Raw genomic sequence first — 19,728 nt, 5'->3', positions numbered from 1 at the left:
CAATTGTGCACCCTGAGGGCATTTGTTGCCCTCAATGTGCCCGAGTATCTCTATTCTTGAATATAATTGAGGCGGTGTTATTTTTTTGAGACAGGATCTCATGTAGCCTAGGCTGTTCTTGAACTCCTGATCCTCTTGCCTGGCCCCTCCCACCAGCATGCGCTGTGATCACAGGTGGCGTGTGCCTTCATGATCAGCTAAGGCTTCTAGTTAGAAAGAAAAAGTATAGGAGAACAGCAATGGCATCTGTCTAACAAGCCACCTGTGTGTCCCCCCCATTCCCACCTGCCTAGTTCATTTTTTTCTGCCACACTTTTCTGCTTCCTTAGTCAGCCCCGCTGGGTAGCAGTGTTTGTTCCCTTTGCCAGCTGTAAGGCTCCCTAAAGCAAAAACCAAACCCAGCAGCGAACAGGAAACCTCAACCCTACGTTTTCTATGTGGCTATTTAGTTCCCTGTCAAAGAACAGCCTGAGTAACTATTTGTCTTTTGAAACAACCTTTATCTGATTTCCAACATCTCCTTTGTGGGGATGGGGAGAGTTGCAAATTTCCAAGACAAATCTCGGCACTCCGGGTCCAAATCTTCATGTTCTTGGGGTCCCATCTCACACCAACCACTTCCCACTGGTTGCCAGATGCACGGGGGTTTGGTTAATTGGGTTTACTGTTTGTTTGTCTTACAGTACGGGTGCTGGGAACAGAATCTCCAACTCCCACAGCTAAGCATGAAGTCTCCACCAAGCTCCAACCAGACTGGGAGACGAGACATTTTACAACATTAGCCGCAGCCAGGAGTCTGTATCATCGTGATTCCATTGTCTGGACGTTTTCAAATAAATGGAAACAAAACAAGGGAGCCACTTACGCCAGCTGCTAATTTCAATAACCCTATGAAATTGTTAATTCATTTCTAGCTTACCCAATCCACTCTTTCAGTAGAGCCTGATGACATTTACTTGAGTTTGGACAGTTTGTTAATTAGGACAGAGCTCTTGGGCAAATCACCAAATTCAGGTATTTCTTCTGCTCCCTTGGGAATTATAGCTGACCCACAAGCCCGCCGGCAAGATATGTCCTGCACCAGTATCAGATTCTGCATCTGCTGCTCCTCCTGGATGAACTGGCTTTAGTTTCAAAGTGCTGGTCCAGGAGACATAGACATTTAATTTTTTTAGTCACAATTCCTTTTCTTTTTTCTTTCTTCTCTCTCTCTCTCTCTCTCTCTCTCTCTCTCTCTCTCTCTCTCTCTCTCGTAAAAATGAGCACTTACTCCAGCTTCAACATTTCTATATTTGAAGTCACTACTGTTTGAAATGAACTTACCTAATCTATAATCTTACTTTTCCTAAGACAGTGAAACTGCGTATTCAGCACCATTTGCTTATTCTGTCAGAATGTGTTCTTAAAGGGTCTGGAAGCTTGCCTATCTATACCGAGAGGAGTTGCTGAGCTGCATGAGAGAGCCGTTCTCAACAGCCAGCCATCTGGGTGCTAAGCAGTTATCGCAAGAGGCATCCGCGAAGAGAGCAGAGATATTTGAGGTACAGATTCTGGTCTGGCCTGAAATGATATAACTGAGGATGACCTTGAACTTCTGATCCTCCGGTCTTGACCTGCTGAGACCTGGGATCGCAGCTGTCTGCCACCACACCAGTTTATACAGTACTGGGGATCAAATCCAGGGTGTCTCAAATGTTAGACAAGCACTCTAGCAGCTGGGCTACATCTTCAGTCTCTAATTCTTGATTCTGACATGCCTTGGGGAAAGAAGGGTGAGTGAGAGTAGAGCCAAAGAGTCTCAGGGTGACCAGCTGTCCCTGTTTGTCCAGGACTGAGGGCGTTCCCAGAACATGCCGAGCTCGGTGCTAAAACCTAGTAAGTCCTAGGCAAACCAGAAAGAGCTGGTGTCCCATCCTCATCCAGTCTTGTCCCTCGTGTCCGGTCTCTGTCCATGCCCAGATTGAGAATCATTCCAGGAAAGGTATCACTGATTATAGAATAGTCACTAATTGATCAGAATGAAAGGGAAAGAGAACCTCAAACCACTGGCAAGGCTGGGGGAAGAACCAATTGGCAAGGCTGTGTCTACAGCACAAAAAAAGTCCATGTGACCTTCTTCACATTTCTTCCTAGTGAGGCATTGGGGCAGAACATTCCCAGGATGAGTTCTCAGTGAACCCAGAAGGCTGCACTTAAACCAAGCTTACTACAAATTCCCAGTGCCCTTCGTGGACATGAGGTTTTAGTCACAAATGATGGAGAAATCTAAAAAGATAATCATCATAAATGATACCAAATCTCCCCCCCCTTTACCCCACCACATGTGAATTGGAGATCTTACTATATTGTGTGGCATTAATTGAAAGCGAGGATGATATTATGAATGAGAATGTTTATTCTAAGATGATCAGGAAGTGATAAGAGGCTTGAAAATCATTGTTTTAATATTTATTTATTATGGATACAATATTCTGTCTACATGTATGCCTGCAGGCCAGAAGAGGGCACCAGACCTCATTACAGATGGTTGTGAGCCACTATGTGGGTGCTAGGAATTGAACCCAGGACCTTTGGAAGAGCAGGCAATGAATGCTTTTAACCACTGAGCCATCTCTCTAGCCCTGAAAACCATTTTAAAGGACAGGCCAATCAACAGTCATTTCGTCTCTCTGGCTCATAATTTCCAAATTCGCGCATTAAGTTTGGAATAAAAAGTACTCTGTGGCTCCCTCTGGCTTGAAATGCTGTCACTAGTCACAAAGAGAAGAAGGGCTGTTTTTATAGGGAAGTTGCAATGGGAGACTTGGTTTAGGTTGAGGGGTTGCCAGGCGAAGTCCAAAAGTTGTAAGATAATAGAGATAAACCAAAAAGGCTGTGAAGTGGGGGAAGAGGGCAGCTAGCTCATGCACCAACTGTGTGGGAGAATAAAAAGGGAAAACAGGGAGCTGTCAGCCTTTCCTGGCACTGCAGGGTCAGGGGGAAGCAGCTTCTATGTAGGAAACCCGAGAAGAGCTGGAGTTCGAGGCAGGGGGTCTCCTTTCTACAGAACCCCTAGTGGAGATAGAACTCAGACTTGGCTACAGTACAGCTCAGTGAAGTGGGAGCTATGTAAGGTTTGGGGCGCAGAAAAAAGATGGCTACTGAGGAGGTCAAACAGGAAGCATCCAGAGAGGGAGCAGGCTGACCTTGGCACAGAGTTAAATCTCTTAAGTCAACCTGAGTCTCGGGCTTCCTTGAGAAAGAACCGCGTTGTGTCCTCCCCATCTTCACAGTTAAACTTTGATCTTTTCAATCTGGCTGTAAGGCTGACCAGTGTGGTTGTGCTACATTCCCGATCCCCAGGCAAGCTTTATTTATTTATTAAAATACAATTGAAATGCCACTACACAAATGTCTTCTTTGAAGCATTGGTCTTTGATTTGATTTGCTGTGGGCTGGTTTTGTTTTGTTTTGTTTTGTTTTTTGTTTTTCAAGACAGGTTTTCTCTGTGTGTATTTGACTGTCCTGGAACTCACGCTATAGATAGACCAGGCTGGCCTCAAACTCACAGAGATCCAGCTGCCTCTGCCTCCCAAGTGCTAGGATTAAAGGCATGCATCACCACACCCAGCTTGACTGCTCATTTTTGCTTCTTCAATGCACAACGTGGCTTAGCAGGTAAGCATGCTGTATTTGCTACTTTCATGTTGCTGGAACAAGACACCATGATCAAGGCAACTTGTAGAAGGAAGGGTTTATTTGGAGCTTACAATTCCAGAGGGATTGCTTAGCTTGATTAATTACCCTGTCTTTTTGTTTGACTAAATCTAATAACCCCACATCCCTGTTCAACTGTATATAATAAACAGACCAAGCTTCTGGGGTGCTGGGGCTTCTCTCTCAGAGTCCAGACTACCCACGTGACTCAATAAGCTGTGACAACTTACAGAAAGCCATAGGTTAGACAAATGTCTTTGCCAGAGCTATGCCTTGATGGCTGTGTGTCCAGAGCATTAGATGATTTTGAAGGGGCACACAGGCCAGCAATCATCTGGATGGGTTAGAAGGCAGCTTATGAAAACTGAAAGGTCCTGAGGTAAGGGTGGTAATTGTGAGAACCCAGAACTCACGAGATATCCTTCACGGGCAGATGCACAGAACATGCTGTTAGATGGGAGGAAGGGGGCAGCAAGTTCTGGCCAGGGAAGTTGGCTACCAGGAATAATGGTGGTGGTGGTGGGGAGACCGATGGAAGGGAGGATCTGTCAAGTAAGAATGAGAAGATTGGAAACAGGCACCCCAAAAGCAAAGAGAAATACAGAGGAGGGGCAGGTGAACTATGCACGGTTTTAGGGATGTGCTGCCAATGTCAAGATCACCGAGATATAAATACGAAACAGTGAGGTCAAAAGGGGAAGCCAAGAACAGAAATAAGGAATGTGTTCACCCAAAGCCTCAATTTTCTTCATTCCAGTTTCCCTGAGAACGACTGTGCTAAACTCAGCTGGTATCCCAGAATCATTTCTAACACTGGTGACCAAGAATACACAAAGGACAAAATTATCCATTTCAGTAAAAGTTTCCCAAGGAGGGATTAGCAAAACCATGAACTCCGACCCATTTGGCAGCGTGACAGCCCTGTCATGATCTTGAAGTTGGAGCTGAAAGTTTTACGACAAATTCTTAATTCAAAGACATCTAGCTTCCGTCTTTCTCTCTGGGAGATTGATTTCAACTTTTCAAATTTTAAGTATATGGGTGTTTTGCCTGAGGTATATCTGTGTATCATCTGCCTGCCTGGTGCCAAGGAGGCTAGAAGAGGCCACGGGATTCCCAGAGTCACAAACAGAAGCCTCCCTATAGGTACTGGGAACAGAACCTCAGTTCTCAGAGAGCAGCCAGTGCTCCTAGCGGCTGAGCCATCTCTCCCTGGCATTTTTATCCCATCTTAAGTAGAAACAACGTCTAGAAAATGAGCAGCAGCAACAACAACCACACAACTCTGGAAGAACGAGTCTGCCTGTTGCACTGTGGACAATGGACAGAACGCTGAATTGCACGGAAAAAGATAATGAATTTTCCCTGGCTTTGGCAATTGCTAGCTGCCCTATACAGTCAGTGAGTCGAGTCGTCGAGGCAGTTTATATATCCTCACAGGGGTCAGGAGCAAAGTCGGCTTTACTGGAAAACAGTGGTGTTGTTAACACTCAATCCGTTTGGGAAAATCCCTTGGGAATGTGTCATACTAAGATGACATGCAGGCCTTCCATCATTCCAACACAGACAATTTCCCCTTTAATCTTGTTTCTCCTAATGAGTAACAGATGGGGAAGCTGGCTAGCGCTGGGGCTCTTCTGCCACAGATGTGCACTGGGCTTTAACATTAATCAGCCTCGGGACCACACCACTGCAGAGTGGTAAGCAGAGTCCTGGCCTCTCTCTGGACCCCAAACTCATGGGGGGCGGGGAATTAGAGGTCAAGCTGGGATGATTCCCACCACTTAAATTTATGTAAAAACTAGGCGTGGGCACATACCTATAATGCTAGCACTTGGAGGACTGAGAAAAGTAGAACACGAGTTTGAAGCTGGCCTGGATTATTACAAAGTGAAGACTCAAAGACAAGAAGGAAATAAATCTACATAAGATTTCCTCAAGACTGAAACTTCTCTCCAGGAGAGAGGAGGGAGATTTCGAGGCTTATGACACCCATAAAAAACTTAGAGCTTTTTCGTTTTCCTCTCTGTATCCCTGGTTGTCCTGGAACTTCGTCTTTAGACCAGGTTTGCATTAAACTCAGAGAAACGCCTGCCTCTGTCTCCTCCAAGTGCTGAGATTAAAGACAAGCGCCACCACCACTGGGTAAAACTTACAGAACTCTAAAGACCCCTCCAGGATGCTACAGAACAGTAAATGGTTGATATAGGAGAGGGTCTTCAGACGTGTTGTCTCTGGAGCTGCTTAGAAAATCCAGGGACACGTTTTTAGGACTCATTGGTGCAGCTCCATGTTCCTGTAAGCAATCTCCTGCATGTAGCCCCCTACCCACACACACTTCTGCTTGACTGGTGTGAAACTACACCGGTTACGTTCAGCGCTCTACTTGCTACACGCTACGGGAACTAGGCTAGAAATTTAAAAACACACAAACACAGACAGAGACAGATAGACAGGGCCACGGGGACATTCTTGAGACAAGAATGCCAAGAAAGCCCGCTTTATTGGGCTCAGGGGCAGCTTATATAGGGCTCTGGCCATGCCCCAGCTCTCGGGATATTTCAACTGCAGACTCATCAGAACCCACGCCCCTGCCATCAGGGTCTCGTGCTCAGAGCAGCTGCAGGCTCCTCAGAGCAGAGGAAAACAAGTCGTTTATAAGAAATTCAGGGTCTGGTGGTTTGCAGTCCCCAACAGAGTGGAATCCTTTCTCCTCCCAGGAGCAAATGGGTCAATCTTTAGGAAAAGTCAAAAAAAAAAGTCAAAATGCAAACAGCATCCAGTCTAGTGTATGTAAATGGCATGAATGGAAGCCATCACTGTACTCAGCATTGCTAGTGTGTGTCTCAGTGGTTGTGGTCTATCTAAGGGACATGAACAGTTGCTACCTAGGAACATTCGAGACAGTAGTGCAAGACTGACAGCCGAAGTGTGGGAGCCCAGAGCAAGCATGAGAAGAGGCTTTCCAGGCTGTGAGACTCTAAGCTGCTTTTTAAGAGAAAAACACCTGTCAGTCAGGTGTGGGCGAGACTAGAAGAACGTCCCAGAACATTCTATCCTGGCAGAGAGAGGAACATTGGATCGTGACAGGGAAGCTGGATTCGGCACAGCTGGGACCCAAAGGTAGCTGGTAGAGCTGAAATGTACAAGAGAATGGGGCCCAGTACGAGGAAGTGCTGGAAACTCCCCAAACCAGGTGGCAGTGAGCATCATGGGTCCAGCAAAGAGGCTGGGATGTCACGCTGTAGCAGATGAATGCGTATGTTTCTAAGGAAAGAAGTGACCATATGACCAAGCATAGTTTTATAGAGATTATCTGTCATTGGAGGATAGGCCAAAGTGGCTTGGAGAGATGAGACGGCTTAGCAGATAAAGGCACTTGTCCCACTAGACCGATGACCTGAGTCTGATGTCCAGAAGCCACAGTGGAAGAAGATAGAATTGGCCGTAAGTCGTCCTCAGACCTCTACACTTGTACTGTGGCTTATACACGCACACCCACAAGAAAAGTGAGATTCAAATCATTTTTGGAATGGAGTCAGCTTTAGAAGACATTATTTTAAGAGAAGTTCACAGGATGATTGACAGCAGGAATAGGGAGGCAGCTAGTGGTTGGGGTGCTGGTGGTTGGGGCGCTGGTGGTTGGGGCGCTGGGGGCTAGAAGCAGTTTACTGGATGCCTGTACCTAGTGCTCAGCCTAGCACCTCCCTCAACTCTGGCTGCATCTGCCGCTACTCCCTGGGGAGGGTGCTGTTCGCGTGTATCACCCTACAGCATTCGCACAAGAGCCAATAGCGTTCATGCTGTGCCTGCTTTGCCTCCACTGCAGCTCCTGCTCTTACCCTCCACCCCTGCCTGCTCTTACCCTCCACCCCTGCCTGCTCTCCCATCACAGGATCTCTGTGGTTCCATTCTCTCTGCCCGTGACTTCCTTCCCAGAGTGTGCGTGGCCGGCTCTCATTTGGAGAGGCAGACGGTATGCCATCCCTGCCAAAAGGATTCTGTAACCTACCTGACTTGAAAAATGTTCTTTCGTGTAGCATAGCCTTTACCAAATTCTCTAACTCTCTTGTTCAGCTTCAAACACTTTATTCTCTTCCTTTCTCTTCTGGAATATTCACTTCATAAGGTAAGGGCCTTACTTGTCAAATGCATGACTAAACTCCAGGTCGGCACCCAGCTCCCTACCTATCTATTGACAGAATCACCACTCTGCAGATGAAACTCTGTTCTCCATTATGCACCCCTAATCCAAAAGTTTTAAATCTGAAGTACTCTAAATATTGGCTGCACAAGTGGAGAATTTCAGCATGGAAATTTGTGCGCCAGATTATTAAAAATATCATGTGAAATTTTATATACATACCTTACGGCTATGTATATAAAGCATAGGTGAATTTCATGTTTGGACTTGAGTCCCACCTTTCAGATACTACATTATGTTTGTTAAGGGATTTAAAAATTTCTAAAATCTGAAACATGTTTGCATCCGGATATTTCAGGCATGGGATACACATCGTGAACTAGTTACCGTGACACATCAGCCCTGTTCAAAGCACTGGTCTAAATGATTAAAGCCTCATCATGTGTTTGACAGAAAAAGTGGGATACAAAAGCTGGGTAACCTATCCAAGGTCACACATCTTGTACATAGAAGAACCCAGATTCAAACCTGGGGCTACAGGGTGTATGCTTTTAGCACATGGAATAAACCTGCTAAGCGAACTTCACAGATGGCAGATTGCATGGCTGGGGTTGGAAGAGCCGGGACTCTGTCCTGGTACTCTCTGTCTCGGAAGCCTGTGTCCCAGACAAAGCCAAATTTCCATCGGTGAGGGTGAGAGGCAGTGGGAGAGATCCTAGTCTATGGGGGGTAGAATTTGGGCACCTGCAGAGGGAGGGCCATGAGTTTATGAGCGTGGACAGCACACCAGATGTGTGTGCGCTCCGGTGTGTCCAGTGTTTGGAGCAGACTATGTCTGGTACTCATAGGCCAGAGGACATCTTCCCATTGTACCCACCAATAGGATTCCTGTGAAGATTCAACAGACGATGCTCAGTCAGTGTGCATTTCCTTCCCCTTTCTGGGCTCTCTCACTCGAAAAAGCCAAGATATCCGAGAAAATGGACCATTAGGAAGAAAGGGGAAAATGCTTGTAGGCCCAATTATATAACCACTCCACAGTTTAATAAATATGAATTTGCCCTTCCATTGTCTGGACTCTTGGAGTTACTATAATAACTAAATGAAGGATTAATAAAACTAGAATTAATTTAAAATTAGTACATAATGTGTTAGTTTGCTTTTCCCTGTCTATTATATGGTTCTGTTTGCTTTTCCTTCTTATCAGAAATACTTAATATTTGTATTCAGGTAAGTTATTTACTTCTTTTTTAAAAATCTTTTTCAGCAACATAGAAAGAAATGAGTGTCACTGATATTTCATAGACATGTATCACTGTGTGTGTGTGTGTGTGTGTGTGTGTGTGTGTGTGTGTGTATTTCCAGGGTCAAACCCAGGGCCTTGAGCATTCTCAGCAAGACCTCTACCATGTACCACTTGCCCCACACAAATACAGTTGGGCCTTTTCACTCCTCCCCCGTCATACATTATCATGTGAAGTTCCTCATCTGTACACCGAGCACAGCAGGCCTCCTTCCATGGGAACACCATCAGTACTGAAGGAGATCAAGCAGAAGAAATCCTCTTGCAATCTAAGCGTGTCCACACACAATGAAGTCACACTGTGATTCCAAGGTTTCCATGGCTTCTGGGAGGAGCATTATCCCCTGTGCAGGCTAACTCCAGTTAAACTCATGTGTGTCTGTGTGTGTGTGTGTGAAAATGTACAGACATGTATGATTTTTTTGTGTGTATATATGTGTGTGATATATATATACATATATATAGGTATATATATATATATATATATATTATATTTAGGAAGCTTATAAAGTGTTTCCAGATGGGTTTTTCAAACATTCTTAGTGTTAGTTACACCTCCTCCTACCTCCTCCATCTCTGCCCTAACTTCCCATCCCTCTCCCTATTAATGCTTCCCTCCCCATTTAGGTTGCCAAATAAAAAACCCATTGTTTTGGCTCCATCCCTCCAGCTGTTGTCAGGGGTGTTTCGGAGACCCTCAGAGTAACACAGGTAACTGTCCTTGCTCCTAGTTGCCTACAGAGCTTATTGGTAAGACTCTTGCTAAAGGCACACTTTAGTCACAGGAAGTGGAGGGACCATGGAAGCTTCCTTCTTTCCTTCTGTCATAGTATTAGAAGGTGCTGTGGAGGCTGCTGGGGAGGGGGGGCGGTCATCAACAGTCTCATCCAGCTGTGATCCCCGTGAGCTACAATAATGACTGGTATGGTAAGATACGCCCTTGGGTATTATATTGGCAGATATGTTCTTCCGGTTGGATGGAAGAGCCATTATACAGGAAGAAACATGCCTGGGACTGTAAATCTGGCTAGGAACCCATCGTGGGGAGCTCACGGGCCCAAGGGGTGAACCCCACTGCTATTACTTTAATAAACTAACATAGCATCAAACTAATCTCTAAATATACACTCTCTTATAGATGAATATGGTTTTCAGACCTCATGAGAGAAGTTTCTCTGTGCAGTGGATTGCGGCTAATGACGAAACTTACAGCTGGTTACGTTGTAGGCGCAGGGAATAAATGCCTGTGGGGTACTCTGCCATAATGAGACATCTATATCCGCCCACCTACCTAAGCTCAGGGACTATTGTGGAAGGAAGAGCGGAAAAATTATAAGAGTCAGAGGGTGGGGGTAGATGGACTTCAAAGAAACAGTGCCCCTGGGACATGATAGCTACACTCATGAACTGACAGCACCTATACTTGACTAAACAAGACCAGAACAAGGTCAAGCCAATCGCTTTCCAGCACGGATCAGGGTAGGGGCTCACCCGACCCCATCCTTCACAGAGGAGTTATTGATAGGTGATGATTTTTTGGGAGAGAGAGAGTCAATTTTCTTTAAGGATATGGCTCATGATAGGTTGACCATGTTCTAGTAGATTGACCCCAATGGCAAGCATTTGGGAAGCACAGATTGGACACTGTAAGTTATTTAAAAAAAGAAAAGTCATGCAATTGGGAGCAGGTAGGGAGGTAAGGAGCGGCTCTGGGAGGAGTTAGGGGGAGGGGTGGAGGTAATTATGATTGAAATACATTGTTGTATGCATGTTTGACATTCTCAAAGAAATAATTTAAATCATACATGTTAAAAATAAATACTTTCTGCAGGAAAACAATATGGTGAAGAAGTCATTCACTACTTATCCCATGAAGATAAATTTCCAAGCTATAACTTCGCAGGTGGCTAAAGCCACATAGGGGGTTCCCCTCTAACACCAAGTGAGGACAAGATGAACAGCTCTCTGGTGTAGGACAGGGAGACCGGTGTGTGCCTCTTTCTGATCTCACCCTGCCACAGTGCCATTCGGAACCGGGGCTGGTCCTTTGCCTTTAGTTTTAGGGCAGGAAAGCAACCCAGGAAAGATACATCAGCACTTTGCAAGCCTGGCTTTGATGGCAATGTGGACCAAGCAGTACTGATGTATGGGCCTCCCTCCTTGATCTGCTCTAGAGCTGCCAGGAAACCATCTTCCCTTTCTCCCAGGAAAGCCAGTCACCCAAACCAAGTATAAAGTTGGAGCCATTTCTGGCCTGTCTGGCATTGCATGGAGAAAAACTGCCCAAGAGAAGCTAAGTTAGAGCAAGTCAGAGACAGGGAAACAAAATTCATCCATGTTGCCCAAGGACGAGTCTGGTTCTAGGCACTAAAGTACCAGGCCCTGCCCCACCCCACCCCCAGTACTCGGATTTGGACAAACAAGGATGGCTGGTCTCCTCTGGATAGAGGGCTTTGTAAGGAAGACACCATACACTTTGTTTCACCCTCGATTTGGAGGCCAGATCCCTGGGATGCGGCTTCTTGAGTCAAGCCCTGGGATTTGTTTAAGCTACTCTGAGCTGAGTGCCTGTCACTGGCAACCTAAAATGTGAGCGCGCTCTCCCAAAGAATGTGTCACAGTTAAAAATGGCAAAATAAATCAAAGGAGGAAATAAGTTATTTTTAGAATTTAAAATGCGAGGAGGAAATGGGATCATGTGGTCTCTTCTAAGGTGAAGACCATTTTGTTTGACAAAGAAGCACTGGAAATAAATACGTATACAAATGGGCAGAAAACGGAAAAGAAGCAAATGAAAACATTGTTAGGGACGGAAAAAATCATGGCAGAGAAAGGTCAGCTTGCTCATGAGCAAGGATTCCCAAGAACAAACAAGGCTGTTGTGGGGGGAGGGAAGAGAGGGCAGAAGGGCAGAAACCAAAGCAACTTCACCTTTTCTTTAGAATATGGCCTGTCCTAAAGGGAGAAAAGATAACTTAGCTATTCTAGCAGGCTGTGGAAAAAAACTAGACCAGCCAACACTTCCATAGATGGGGATCCATTTTACCCACCCACCCACCCCCAAATACAATAAAATGCCATACAACTCTACATGGCCACCCAGAGCTACATGGCTTCTAGAGCTCTGTCGTGGGCAGGCAAACAAAAATATGTCAGAACAAGAAGAGCTAGGGGAAAAAAAGCCCCCCCTTTTTTTTAAGGTGGCCTCCAACAGAGAGTATGGGGCAAGCACTGGGTGTCAAGGCAGTTGGTACCTCAGCATCTGAGGCTGCCTAGTGTCGGAGCAACCTGGGGTTCCACTGGGCCTTCTCTGAGAGTGCTCTTCAGATCTGAAAGGGGGAGAATTGGCTGCCCAATGTCACAATGTCACAAGAACCACTTCAGAACAACAGGCATGCTCTCTGGCTTTCTGGATGCCTGAGACTGGACCTCTTTGTGATCTTCCCAGTTATCTGACCCTTTCTCTCTCTCTCTCCCTTCCTCCCAATAATCTTCTCCTCCCTCCTTTCACCTCCTCCTCCACCTACTTCTTCCCAGCCCCCCTCCTCCTCAGCCTCTCCTCTACCTTTTCTTCTCCTCCCCCTTTCAAGCCCCCCTATTCTCCTCTGCCTCTTTCCATCACCCACCCTCTCCTCTTCTGCCCCTTTCTCCTTCCCTCCCCGACTGTCCCCCTTCTTCCACCTCCCCCCCTCCATCTTTTTCTCAAGGCCTTGCTTGTCAGGCAAGGGTCCTACCACCAAGCTCCAGTCCCAGCTCTCTTACCTTAAAGTAGCATTGCAGTTTTTCTCCCCCTTTCTTTCACTTTTCTCATTCTGACTCATGCTGTTCTTCCCTGCCTTAGACCATTTTTCTTGTCTTTTAGAGAGTTGGAAAGAATGCATCATCATCCTGGGATGTTCTCATTGTCTTCAGAGAGATTATTCTGGTACTTGTGGTTTCTTTTTCTCACACTTCTTTTGTACAGGAATTAATCTACATATTTTTTTCCATCGGTTCATTTTTATATAACCCCAAGTTCCTCAAATTTTTAAGAGAGTGAGTTCACAGAGTATAGATAACTTCCGGTCACACTTTTTTTTTTTTCTTTGTTTTGACTTTTTCTTTTGTTTTTCTGTGCTAGGGATGGAACCCAGGGCATCTCATAGAATAGACAAATGCCGTAGCACTAAGCCACACCCCCACCCAGACACCACTTCTACCGCAATGACAAACACTAAGAAACAAGCCATTCTCCCCATAGAAAGACAACTCAAGGAAAAAGGAAGCAAGAGCCGTGTGATGTCACGTGACACGGGGCTGCCTCTGAGAGTAGCCTTTCTTCTCAGCCTCTTAAATGATTCATACTTCGTTTTCTGACACCATATCAGATACAGCTCAGTCTCTCACTCATATTTCTCTTGGGACCGTTTTGGGGAAGTGAATCCATTTGGGCAGCTTCTTCCTAACGCTTACACTCTGAAGTCTTCAGGAGAGAAGCGGTGACGGCTCTGAAGGAATAAATAACACTGTTTGTACATGCACGTCAAGGGCTGGCCCTGGACAGCCTTTCTCTTCGGAAGGTGACAATGCCGATCGCGAAGTTAATGTGATTAAAAGCTACCTAGGAGTAGAGACTCGCACACACACCCCAAACTGTAAACCACCAAGATGGCTCCACAGTCAAATGCCAAGACTAGCCAAGCATGATTCGACCTTTACATTGGTTTGAAGACTGGAGAGTACTTTTAGTGGTGTGTGCTCGAATTCACTTGTAATTTGGGAATGCCACACCTAACAAACAGGATTCCCTTTCTCCGTAAATCACAACAATCCCAACTGTCCAAGAAAGAAAAAAGGCAGAACCCTAGGAAGTGACCTATTATCCTGAAGCGTGTCTCATGCAGAGTTGGGGTGGACAGGTCACTGGCATGGGCTGCCCTGGCCTCCTCCACGGGGAGCTGCTCAGCTGAAGTGCGTCTCCCTCAGCTCCTGCAGAGCATGGAGCACTGTCAATGAAGCTAACAGGCAGTGTGACCCCCTAGGCGCCAAGCACTGTCACCCAGATTACTCCGGGTGCTATATTCCGGGCACTGTGTCTTTCTGCAGGAACATGTGGACTCTTTCTGGCTGAACCTCTTATTTAGTAGCTGGAGATGGGTGAACTTGCACACTTCTTTCACGGTTCTACTTTGCTGTGAGAAGGTAGAAGCTAGCAAGCCACACTACAGACCTCCAGCCACAAAGGTGTTCTCTCCTAGGACTAAATTAGTTATTCTATTTTCAAAATGGGTGTAGCACGATTAATTAAAACCCAGAGACTGATATCGGAGTTCAACCTGAAGATCAGAAAAGCAAAACAGTCAGTCACTGGCTCTTACCTCTACCTTAGTCCAAAATGGCGACCCTGACTCCAGGAATCCTCAGAATAAGGCTGTGTCTGGGAACTGTCTCCTCTCATTTTATATTCTTCTCTAGTGCTGGGATTAAAGGTGTGCACCGCTACTGCCCAGTTTCTATGGTAAACTGGGATTAAAGGTGTGTGTCACCACTGCCTGGTCTAACCAGCGGGGCTGTTTTACTCTCTGATCTTCTGGCAAGCTTTATGTAATAAAATAAAAATGAAATGTCACTACAGATGGAGTCTTGTTATGATGCTCAGATTAAACTAAAATTTCTAGGCTCAAAGGAGTCTCTTCCTTCTCGGCATCCACACACTGGGATAGCAGGTAGATGTCACCTGCCTGGTGACACTGGTCATTCTTTGACAGGAAAGAGAAAGGAGGCTGAGGGAGAAAGTAAGTTCTTCTGTTCTTGATTTTTTTTTTTCTGGTACTGGTTTGCCATGGGTCGAACTGTTCACCCCTTGCTGAAATAGAGATATTTCCCAAAAATCAAAACTCAGTCTCATAGCTGCCTCCCTCTGTCCTTCCCTCTGTCTCTCCATCCCTCCATCCCTAGTTTCGGAGGCAGGACCCTGATGTCTAAGCTGGCTGTCTTTGAACTCACATCCTGCTGGTCCTCTCCTGAGCGCTGAGAGAACAGGCACGTGCTGCCACGCCTAGCCATCTCTTTCTCTATCTCACAAAAAGTGACAAGCCCTACTTTGTCAAGAGTCACATAATGACCTTATCTCACTCAGTACCGTGCCCAAAGTGCACATGGCCAGACTCCAACTCTCATGAATTTTAAGAGAATACTGGAAATAGGAAAGAGATAAATATTTAAATATGGAAATCAGCTTCTAAGTGCTGTCCCTAAATGACATGCCAATAATGGAAACAATAGATGAAGGGTGAAAAGATGACAGGGCGCGCTGAACCTAAGCTAGGTGGCTCTGGCAGTCACCCTGGGATTCAGAGACCACACCCCCTGGTATTTTCCAGAACACGGGTATGTTTATTACCCAGCCAGCCAGGCCCTGCTGCCCAGAGCGCTTACCAGCATTCCCAACTTGGCACTCCCCCAATGGCAGAACAATGATTGCTTTTCTCTCACTGGCCAGTGTTGTCTAGTTCATTAGCAATCCGTTTGCCTTTTCCACGGAGTCCAGAGCATGCTGCTGCCTTCCAGAGAAATGCTACCACGTTTTATATATGTTTCCGAGGAGCATGATTCAGAGCTAGCGAGATGGTTCAGCAGATTAAGGCACCTGTTGCCAGAACTGACTAAAGTTTGAGCCCCAGAATCCTCACGGAGGAAGGAGGAGACCAACTCCCCAGTGCCATAGTCAATATTGAATTTATGGGGGGGGTCACAGTACGTACCCTAAGAAGTTAAAGTGATGCCCTGTATCCCCTCTTCCCCCTGTGGCCGCAGTAGATAGATCTCCTTTTGCCTTTTACTGTTAACGTGGCTGTGCTAGTTGGCTTACTGAGGATAAGTCATCAAACTCGGTTTCCTGGGATATCGAATATGGCCCTCTGACATCCTCATCTGTGCCGTGACATACTCTGCCACCGACACACACAAGATAAATAAAACTGTAATCAAAATAACTTACCTTGTCAATTATTAAAGGCAAAAGCATTTTGATGAGAAAGAAGGGGCTGTGTCTTGGGATCTCATTATTTGTATGAAGTGAAATGTAAGGTTTTCTTTTTTTTTAATAAGATTTATTTCTTAAATTTCCTGTATGTAAATATGTCTGTTGTGCAAGTAGCTGCAGGTGAGTGCAGGTGGCTGTGGAGGCCAGAGTCAGTTCTCTGGAGCCGGAGTTACAGATGGTTGTTGGGACAGAAATGAACTCTGGTTCTCTGGACGAGCAAGCAATGTGCTCTTAACGGCTAAGTCATCTCTCCAGCCCTGTACTCGTATACATCCAAATATCTCTCAGCCTTCTGCATCTTCCACAGTCTGCTAGGGCCCCATATGTAGTAAAGCCCCATGGTTCACCATTTGTTCTCTTACCCCTTGCTTACTTACGCTATTCCATCTAACACAAACTTACTGAACGTTTACTATGGGATCTAATCATTGAGGATATAGCAATCAAATAGAGACAGAAAATGACCTCAACTTCACGGAGCTCCCATAGGAAAGGCCAGGAACAAATTCAGGCGGATCAGTATACATGATCATTATACACAGTGACTCCTTAAAGGGAAAACTGGGCAGTGTGCTGGCACACGGCTGTGCGCGGGGAAGGGGCAGGTAGTTGACAAGAGTAGCCCTCCTTGGAGAGTTGTGGTCTGTGTGGTTCTAGGGGAAGGCAGGAGGGAGGCTCAGGCGAAGATCTTGGGCTAAGAGAAAGTCTGATAAATCTGTGGAGAAGAAAAACTTCTAGGATGAACTAAACACAGTACTAAGAGATGACTGACAGACGTAAGCTGCCAGCGTCACATGGGAAGGTGTTGATTGGGAATCATCCCACAGAGAGCACCATGGATGCTCCTAAAGGACTAGGGTGAGGGCTCTACACTGCAGTCTGCATCTCTAATTCCTCTTTCTCTCTTTCTTTCTTCTTCTTTTTAAAGAGGCAGATAGTTCAAAAGTCCTTTAAACACAGTCACCCCTCAACATCCCTAGGGGATTGGTTCCAGGGCCCCTTTGGGTGATGAAAGCCCATGTATATAAGTCCTTTACATCAAATGGTGCAACATTTTCATAAGACCTATGCACACACAACCTCCTGTATATTCACTGGCATGTTCTCCGCATGACTTGTAACCCCTAACTCAGTGGAAATGCCATATGATAATTGTTAAATTGCATTGTTTAAGGATTCATAAGAAGAAAGTTTACATGAACTCAACACAGGCACATTCTTTTTCCCATGAATATTTTCCATCCAAAATAGGTTGACCCCTGAAACGCGGCCTAAGATGGCCTGCAGGCATTCCTTTGCATGCAACATGGACTCTCACATACCTGGAATCCTATTGAGCGTCACCCAGAAATGCTCATCGGGACTGAAAGTGTCTTTGGACCAATGGAGCAAATCAACTGCCCGGGGGTCATGGAGAACAAAGTTGGCAAACTCTCTTGATAGAGCGACGTAGGCAGAGCCAAAGTAAATGGTGAGGTTGTGGGGAGGTGGTGGCTTCAGTGCCGTGGTTCTGATCACATAGGAAAGCTCTTTGCTCAGGTGCTCCCGGTGGACATACTTGGTCCTTCCTATGGCATGTGCTGGGGGCAGCACCCCCGGGGTGAGATTCTGCCCCTTAAGCCCTTTCAGGTACTGAACTATTTCCTTGTTGGTTTTCAGGGGGAAGTCCTGCCCGCAGGTGTTGATGGCATATTTCCACGGGACCTCGGAGGCGGACAGATCTTTGATGCAGTTCAGGTCGGCCTGGAGCCGGGATATTCCACCATAGACCACGGGCTCCATCTTAGAAGCCATAAAGGCGTTGGGGAAACAACTCACCAACTGCTCCACTGCACCTTTGAATTCAGGGGTTGCCTTTTCGTCTACATGAATGCAGTAGATATTTTGAGGCATGAAGATAGCCCTGAAGAGCCTTGCAAAGGTGTCAAAATTGTGATGAATGACCATGACATAGGCCAGAGGAAACTCAACCTCTTCCTGAGATAAAGGGGCTGTGATATAGTGGCTTTGGGTCACATATTCCGTGCAAGAAGGCGTCTCGTGGATCATTAGTTTGTTTCTCCACGGGAAAGGGGTTTTCCCGTTGACAAAGGATGTGCACACCTGAGACAGCATCACGGAGTCCGAGACGTTCAGCTTCTGGTAGCTTTGATGTCCCCCAAAACTTAACACGTACAGCACAATAAAAACGATGACAGTAGTCACAGAGACTACGAAGAGGTAACGCAGGGACGGAGGCATGCCTTCAAGAGGGGCGAGATGTCAGAGCTCCCGTCAAGCTCCGCAAATCCCTTCCCAGACTTACTTTTTCCTGGGAGCTCTCGCTGTGGTACATGCTCCAGGCACTGTGAATTCCTGCCGGTTCATCTTCCCGAGCTCAGCGGCTGGCTCTCGCCTCAAGCTGATATTAGAATCTGATCCCGCCTCTCTCAAACCTCCTTTGTGTAAAATCAAGCAGCAGGTTGCCGGAGCCCAGCCTTTTCCTCCTCTTCCTTGGGCCTCCCCGTTTGCATCTGCGGGCTGCTTTACGGGCACTGCTACCTCTTTTTCAATTCTATGTCCTCAGGGGTTTCTCCTAGCCCTTCCTCCTCCTGTTACAATCAACACAGCAAAAGCCAAAGTTGAAGGGATGAGCCGGGCTAGGCGTGCGGCTTGCTGCCCTCCCCTGCTGCCTCCCTCGCCTGCTCTGTTGCCTGTTCTCCGGGGTGTGCCAGCTTAACAACCCAGGGGAGCTACCACAGCCTCCGTTCTGTGAGCTGCAGTTTCGGGAGAGTCCGCTCAAATGACACAATCTGAAATAAAAGCACACCTCCTCCAGCCCCGCTCCATTGTAATGTTTTCTAGCCCCACCCCACCAGTTTCCAAAACAAGAGCTCCCAGGGGGAGGAGTTCCGGTCCTAGGGGATTTGACACGGCAGAGGTGGGGGGGGGGCGACTTTGACACGAACCCCTCTCCTCTTACTCAGGCATCTGCTCTGGTGTTACAGAATGTTGGGGTCTAGTGAGCAGGTGGTAAGCTATACCCTCTAATTTGGATGAAACCTGAAGACTTCGCAGAACGGAGTTTGAATCCTGGCTACAAACAACGTGAAGAATTTGCATCTAAACAGCGTTAAGGGCGTAACGATCTCCATTCTTGGACTTTTCCATGACTTTATATTAAAAAGCAAAACAAAACAGGATCTCAAGCAAGCCAGACTGGCCTGGAACTCCCTAGGTAGCAGAGGCTAGCTTTGGACTCCCGATCCTCTTGACTCTAGCTCCCAAGTGCTGGCTTTCACCCATACCCAACTTCTCATGACACACTTTAGAGGCAGTTTAAGCATCCTCTAGGCTGCCGATTGCCTTTCCATTTTCCTTCACTATGTGTCTGCACTTCACAAGTCGGAGTCTTTGCCCTGTGCATTGACTCCCAGTGGAAAATGAGCTTCTGTTCCAGCCTGTGAAGAAAGAGAGCCCTTCAGTTCTCAATGTCCCTCTGCAGAGTCTCTGCTGGTAGACTAGACTAGCCAGGGGATCCCTTCCTACAAGGACTTGAGATTCAAAGCATCCAGACTCCAG

General features: G+C 46.4%; 1 protein-coding gene across 1 annotated transcript in view; it reads right to left on the bottom strand.

The window, feature by feature from the left end:
• LOC125391899 (N-acetyllactosaminide beta-1,6-N-acetylglucosaminyl-transferase) overlaps positions 1–19,008 on the bottom strand; it is a 62,506-nt gene extending 43,498 nt beyond the window's left edge. Inside the window, exon 1 of the mRNA XM_085699412.2 lies at positions 17,490–19,008. Coding sequence (XP_085555538.2) covers positions 17,490–18,408 — 919 coding nt within the window. The 5' untranslated portion in view covers positions 18,409–19,008. The remainder of the gene's footprint in view (positions 1–17,489) is intronic.
• Positions 19,009–19,728: the final 720 nt, after the last annotated feature.

Source organism: Myodes glareolus, chromosome 14 (assembly GCF_982192425.1).
Source record: "Myodes glareolus chromosome 14, mMyoGla1.1, whole genome shotgun sequence".
Lineage (NCBI taxonomy): Eukaryota > Metazoa > Chordata > Mammalia > Rodentia > Cricetidae > Myodes > Myodes glareolus.
Note: the sequence above shows the minus strand (reverse complement) of the source record. Positions and strands in the feature narration are given on the sequence as shown.